The sequence below is a fragment of the Prosopis cineraria genome, unplaced genomic scaffold (genome assembly GCF_029017545.1).
Source record: "Prosopis cineraria cultivar Desert tree isolate PC_DT_omini unplaced genomic scaffold, ASM2901754v1 PC11, whole genome shotgun sequence".
In the NCBI taxonomy this organism is placed as follows: domain Eukaryota; kingdom Viridiplantae; phylum Streptophyta; class Magnoliopsida; order Fabales; family Fabaceae; genus Prosopis; species Prosopis cineraria.
In genome coordinates this window covers 43850264-43856872 of record NW_026555342.1, presented here as the reverse complement: position 1 = coordinate 43856872, position 6609 = coordinate 43850264, and the positions used below count along the sequence as shown (strand labels likewise).

General features: G+C 36.4%; 1 protein-coding gene across 2 annotated transcripts; it reads right to left on the bottom strand.

Annotated features, from left to right (window-relative positions):
• Positions 1-273: 273 nt before the first annotated feature.
• On the bottom strand, positions 274-6372 carry LOC129286014 (MACPF domain-containing protein NSL1-like). 2 transcript variants are annotated; one of them, XM_054922050.1, is made up of 7 exons: positions 5815-6372; positions 5211-5449; positions 4221-4416; positions 3454-3537; positions 3138-3321; positions 2297-2469; positions 274-1275 (listed from the first exon to the last, which is right to left on the bottom strand). In XM_054922050.1, exons 1-7 carry the CDS (start codon positions 6115-6117, stop codon positions 589-591), a joined length of 1866 nt encoding a protein of 621 aa, XP_054778025.1. In that variant the 5' UTR covers positions 6118-6372; the 3' UTR covers positions 274-588. The 2 variants fall into 2 exon arrangements, with proteins under 2 accessions (XP_054778025.1, XP_054778026.1); XM_054922051.1 differs by having other exon boundaries at positions 5859-6000.
• Positions 6373-6609: the final 237 nt, after the last annotated feature.

The following is a 6609-nucleotide window of genomic DNA, read 5'->3' as shown; positions in this document are numbered from 1 at the left end:
GAAGATTAAACTTACATGAGAGAGCAAGAGGCAAGAATAGAAGCAACGATCTTAAATGCAAGAAAGGGAAGCTTAGACGAGATTTCAAATAACAAGAGTTCAGAAAGTATTTGAATTACAAAAAAATTAGGATAAAAATTGAATTTAAATTTAAATGAAATCCAAATCCACAAATTTTTAAGTGCCTAAATAAAAAATTTGGTTCAAATTCAAATCCTCATGCATTCAAATATAATCTAAAACTTTGAAATGAACTATAATGGCAATTCAAGATGGCTATAAAAGTTATAGGAAGCACCGCTTTTCACAAGTCCTTTACAGTGTAGCTCGTTTCATATTACATGCAAATACACAAAATCCACTCTGATTTACTTGTTTATCTCACTCGGAAATCCAATTGACAATAACCTCCTCAGCATTGTAGACTCCCCCAATCACATGTAAGCTATTCTAACAAAAAATCCTCTCATCCAAGGCACTTTGCACGAGATGAGATATAATGAATCTAACTCTGAATAAATGATACAACTAATCGTATTTACATTACAACAGAGACAAAGAACTCCACCTTATTCCTTCTCCTAACATTCATATCAGTACATCATTTGATTTGATAGTCAACAATGAATACTTTGCCTTTATTGAGATTCTGCCATTGTCGACGCAAAGCCTTGCTCCGGTGACCACCCAGTAACCTGGCAAATCCTCGGGACCACGGGTAGTTTCATTTGTGTCCACAAGGCTCAGCATTTTCATAGCTCTAGTTGGCACAGGAGGGCTACCTTGGTAAACTGCTGAATTCACATCCACTTTTGCTGGCTTCACAGGAGAAGGCACTTCCTTGCTAAGCCTTGTGCTAATCAATGCTGAGAAAAACCCTGATTTTTTAGTTCCAGTAGAAGTCCCGTTCCATTCTGATCGGCGGATTGTAGCTGAAGCAACTGCTGAGAATCCAAGCTTCAAGAAAAGGACTTTCTTCATTCCCATCGACTTGACCTCCAACCAGGCCTTTGTTACAATAGCTGCGGGCTCATCTATATGGGAGCTGTTGTACTGCAATGGTGCTGTGCACACGTGTGAAAACAGCCGACACTTCACCGGTTCATAGTAGCCACGTGCAACTTCTTCATCATTAGGTTCATGCTTATGGTCATCTGAGATTTTAAGGATACCAGGAAGTTCTGAGAGATGTAGGAGATGGATTGCGAGTTGATCACTTTTCTTGCCTTCCAAGTGTAGTCGGATACCGGTTACAGGTCGATTTTTAGAGTCAACCTGCAAATTACAGAACAAAGTAACAATTAAGTTTTTTGGCCTTTAATATATTGCTTATATAAGACAACTAATGCACCTAACAACAGGAAAAGCCAAGTTCAACATAGGTATTTTGATAATTTGAAAAGCAAACATAAACTGTTCACAGAATCACTGGTGTGACACATTAATAATGGATTACTGTGAAAACATAAAATTTACAGAGTGCATGCTTTTAAAATGAATACTTAGTAGTACTTTCAATGTCTCTCCCTAGCCAAAAGAAATCCAGATAAAGAAAACTAGAAAAGGGTTATTTCAGAGAGACAGTTCTTAGTTAAGTACACACAAATTAAGCATTCATGATTTCCAAAAATAGTTTAAAAATCTTATTTAGTGACAATCAAACCATAGGAGACATTTGGTACGCTGATATGTACCTAGGCAAGGTATAAGATCATGGTATTTAAATACTCTTGTTTGGCATGGCAATTGAAAATTAGCATATAAAAATGGCACAACTAGAAGTTCTCAAAAGTGAACGAGGTCTAGAGAACTTAGATGGGAGATCCCTGTGATTTTTTAGTAGATTGAGATATTATCTAAAAAGTGTGCTGCTATGGCATTTGGAAATGACATGGTTTTGATAATAGTGTAACACAAGTATGTTGGATATTGACTGACATCCAAAATGTCAAAGTCAAGATCTTGTGCACCAAATGCCTCTAACATTATTCTACAATTAGACAAAGCAAAACAAAAACTGGGCATACAGACCAAAATTCTAAGGATCATATATAAGGTAGGTTTAAGATCATTGTCATTGGAGATAAAAGAGCTTAACATTGAACAAAACATTACGTTTTTCCTTCCAATAAAAGGCAGGTTTATACCCTTTAACTCTTACAGTAATGATACTCGTGCTTTGCATTGAAGAGACGCCTATTACTTGGTAAAAAGTGACAGATTTCAATTTTGCGAAGATCAGACCAAATTACTAACTAATCAAAAAAATATTCTGATCATTGAATATGTTGATTACCTTTGCAGTATTAACATAAAGCTTGGGCCCCGTGAGACTGAACTTCAGTGAGGGCAACATGTTCCTTCTATGTCCAGCACCGAATCCGAGAGGCAGATCACCATAGACAGGAGCCCACTGTCGAGGCAACTGATATTCAAGGAATTGATGAAGCTCTTCTATTGGAGGTTTATCTGCTTGATGCATGAAAAGTCAAACATTTGTACCAGATAAGAATGGTATTTGAATTCATAATAAGAGCAAGATCAAGTCAAGTTATATAATGATTTTCCATTTACACACACATATCAAATGCCTACGCTTCATCAAAGGGAATAATATCAGCATCTATAAAAACAAATGACATCTGCATCAAAAATTGTCATATGACAAAAGAACAAGATGTAAAATAAAGCTCCAAAACATAGCTTTCAAATGAGTCAAAACTTAAAGAACCATGAGTTTGTAACAGACTCAGGGTGATAAATTTTCTGCACAGCATAGATAGATGCTACAGTAGTTCAGAAAGTCTGACTCGAAAATGGATCCTTTGCAGATCTTCACAGGTTGCCATTGGAGAGAGAAAGACTCAATTTTTCAATGTTAGAAACTTCTCTCTCCAATTTCCAATGTTGCAAGCTACTCCGATCCATAGCCTTCAATCTATCTCACTCCAATTGCACACTGTACATTTATTCCTTAAATGCAAAGGATCCAAACTGAATTCTTCACATACTTCACGCACCTCAGAAAATTGGCTACCCTAACTTTAACCAGTAGAAATTACAACTCAAACATTTAAAAGAAGCCAATAAATGGAAGGAGATAAACCAAAGTCATCATAATATGGTTATCTACTCACATCTCAGGTACAAATTCACTGCATGACTCAAAAATCCATTGCCAGGGCTAGAGTTCAACAGCATAGTAAGGGGCACAAATGACATTGATATGACATTAGGTGATTGTGATATGGTTGAGAGCCACTGGTTATAAGATTGGCCAGTATCGATACCTCCCCTTCGAACTGAAATGCTCACAATATCCTGCATTCAAAAAAATATAAATGTTCAAATCTGTGAGATGAAGGACAGGACACTAACAAGGTGTGCAAATGCACGCAATGAAATTTTTGGCAAATGCTTGTTATAAAATTAAAAAAATTGGCAAATACTAACATCATTCTTGGAGTGACTTTTTACAATTGGCCTACCAGCAGCATGAAAAGGCCTCTGAGCCGACCAAAGGTTAGCATGATCATCCTGCATAGATGAACTCAAATGCACTTAGGTATGAACCAGTTGTTAGGATTTCCAAAGTTTTCAAGTTTTACATATTTGTAGATTTTCTAATCCCCTTGTTATTATAATTACAAATAACAGAAAATGTAAAATTTAATATGAATTCCCACTTCTTTGCATCTTGTATTACACAATTACATCAAGAGATTAAGCATATGGTAAACTAAGCCATATTAACTTGAAATATCTGCAAAACAGAATTATTTCAAATGAGTTCTAGTTCTAGAATCATGAACTCTTAAAAAGATTATTTGACCTCTTCACCTGATGAAAAAAAATTTTAAAATAATCAAACTTCAAAGACATATAGTGTTGCAAGCTGTAAGAGCCAATAAAAAATTGATGCATAATTCGAAATGAATAAGCAATTACTAAGTAGAACAGGAAACATGAGCTCCAATTTAACCTGATATGGCCTCCCTCATATTTTAAAATAGTGAATGAAACATTGATTTACAGTGGCAAAAATGCCATCGCTCACAAACATCAAAATTATCATAAATTCATAATTAACTATTCCAGCATGGTATAGCAACTTGAGAACCTCTAAAATTCTAATCCTTACTTCATCATACCAAAGCGTATTAATTTTAAGATCTGAGTATCAAAATAGGATGCAGAAAATTTAGAGTCCCATCTATTACCTTTAGATTTCCTGATATCTCGCCACGATAACTTACGTTTGCGTTCTCAGAAAACCTCTCATCAGCTAATTGCTTGAGCAGTTTCTGCAGTTCAGTGGACTGCAGATCTGAATTTCTTAACTGCTTCATGTGAACCACATCCTTACCCCCCATCTTCACCCCGACAACAATATGAGTTCCATATTTTTCAATGAACCTGAGAAGTCATGTTTTATGTGGTTCACAGTTAAAAATCTAACTAACAGAAAGACCATTCATATTTTTATACAAAATAAACCAAGCCAATTTAAACACATCCAAATACAGTAGGAATCTTCAATTAGTCAACCAGAATCTTAACTGAAAACCATGGTTGTTTATCCCATATATAATACATTAATTAAGAACAAAGGGAAAGCTTATAAATTATGATACTACCTATGATTTAGTTCCTTCAAGGATAAATGCTAGTCTTTATACGTTGTTTAATACAAAGACAAAACACACCCTTCCATTCTAGAATGCTTCATGATTAAATGCAAAAGATCTTCTCTGTAAATTTAATTCATACATGATTCACGTACGCTGCTGAAATCACCATTATAACATTAAAATAAAATTATAATGCAAGTTAGTAAATTGAAACAATTAAATTCACTGTTCCTCCACATGATTGTTACTTAAACCTTGAAGCTATAATAAGCTTGCTGCCTTGCAAATTCACCTTTCAGCTTCTAAATGATTTATATAGAAGTCACACATAAAATAGTCTTCCACTATAATGTCAGCAACTACCTCTAAGGGAAAAATTGATAGTGAGTGTTCATGACATCAGTACATCTAACTCATATGCATAGATAGTAATTTCACTAAGAGAGCAACAGAGACCTTCTTAATGTCCCATGTCTTCTTAGTGTGACCTCATTCTGTATTATTTATCATCATTGTCATCACCAATACTAGGACTTTTGGAGATGAAAGGAGGGAGGGAATGATAACAGTAGTGCTTACCCAGCAAGTGCAGCAGGATTCCATGAAGAAGGAACTTCCTTAATCACTTTTTCAGAGAGAGTCATATGAGTTTTGTCTATCTCAATGGTATACAATGTTATAAACCAGCCATCAAGAGCAAGGGCTTTTGTGGACGATGCATCCTTTGACCAGCAATGTTTCATGTCAAACATGACATTGAATAGTCCAGATGGTATTTTCCCCAACAAAGACAGTTCTTGATTGAATTGCTCAGACATCTGCAATATACCAGATACAGAGAAATTGTAAACTCCACTTGATGCCTTGTACTTTCATTAAATCCATCAATAGTTTCCCAATATTCACTCATGATTTTAGTTCCATAGTGGGGGAAAAACGAACACAAATTCGCCCTAAAAGAAAAGGATAAGTTTGCAACATACTCAACAGGAATTTTAACATAAACAATATTCAAATGCATATCAGATAGCAGAAGGAATAGTGATTTTGGATATTGCTAATCTGTTGATATCAAATAGCTTCCACCCTTCAGATACACAACCATTCATGGGCAGCAGAACACAACAGTGAACTACAGTGAATTGATACACAAAAAATATGTGAAAACAAGAATCTTAATCACCTGATTAAACGTCAGCAAATCGGAGCGAAATCTGGTGCGCTCACCTTTATCGCACTTGATGGAGTTGGGAACGTCGGGAACGACAACCCCACCGGGGAAAACGACGTCCCTCATCTGCTTCTGATCAATCTCGATCAACCTCTCGCTCTTGCAACAAGAGAATCGTATATCTTTGCAGAGATCATATCCAAGCCCAATAACAGAGACGGCTTTCTCCGCCGCCGATTGGGGATCCAAGTCAGCCACACTGCCCATACCCAATGCTCCTTTGAACTCTCCGAAGTTACAATAACAATACTGCATAGTATTAGTCTTCTTCTGGCTTCTCCATCATGTGGTTGTTAGGGGCAATAAAAGCAAGAGGTTTAACAAACGACCCCATTGAACAAGTCTTGGATCTGTGGAGTTCCACAAGAAGAGCTTTCGAAGGTCTTCGATGGACCAGGCTACTGCCCTATTTTCTTTTCGGTGGGGGATTTTGTTCATTGTTTCTTGCTTCTGCGACGGGCAACTCCGAAACGGACAGTGACAGGGTTGAATTCAAAGATGGGACCTTTGAAGAATTGAGGTAGATAACAAATACAAGAGTGTGAACGAGGGAGAAGTACACGGCGGCAACTAGAACTACTTGCTCTAATCGTACTCGTGGCAGCATGTCGTGGAACGATGAGAACCAGTTAACCAGTTGAACAACGTGTTCAAATGCTGCGCATATAATTGACTAATTAACGAATTAATTATTGCCCGTGATGTTAACTTAATATTGATTAATTATCCTCATCTAATCTAATTAGC

What these genes read in the sequence shown, in the direction of transcription:
- LOC129286014 (XM_054922050.1), bottom strand. Translation starts at nt 6,117, where the DNA reads ATGCAGTATTGTTATTGTAACTTCGGAGAGTTCAAAGGAGCATTGGGT. An exon ending in ATTTGCTGACGTTTAATCAG is followed by an intron (nt 5,450 to 5,814) that starts GTGATTAAGATT and finishes GGTATATTGCAG; the next exon opens with ATGTCTGAGCAATTCAATCA. An exon ending in AAAGTCACTCCAAGAATGAT is followed by an intron (nt 3,322 to 3,453) that starts GTTAGTATTTGC and finishes TTTTGAATGCAG; the next exon opens with GATATTGTGAGCATTTCAGT.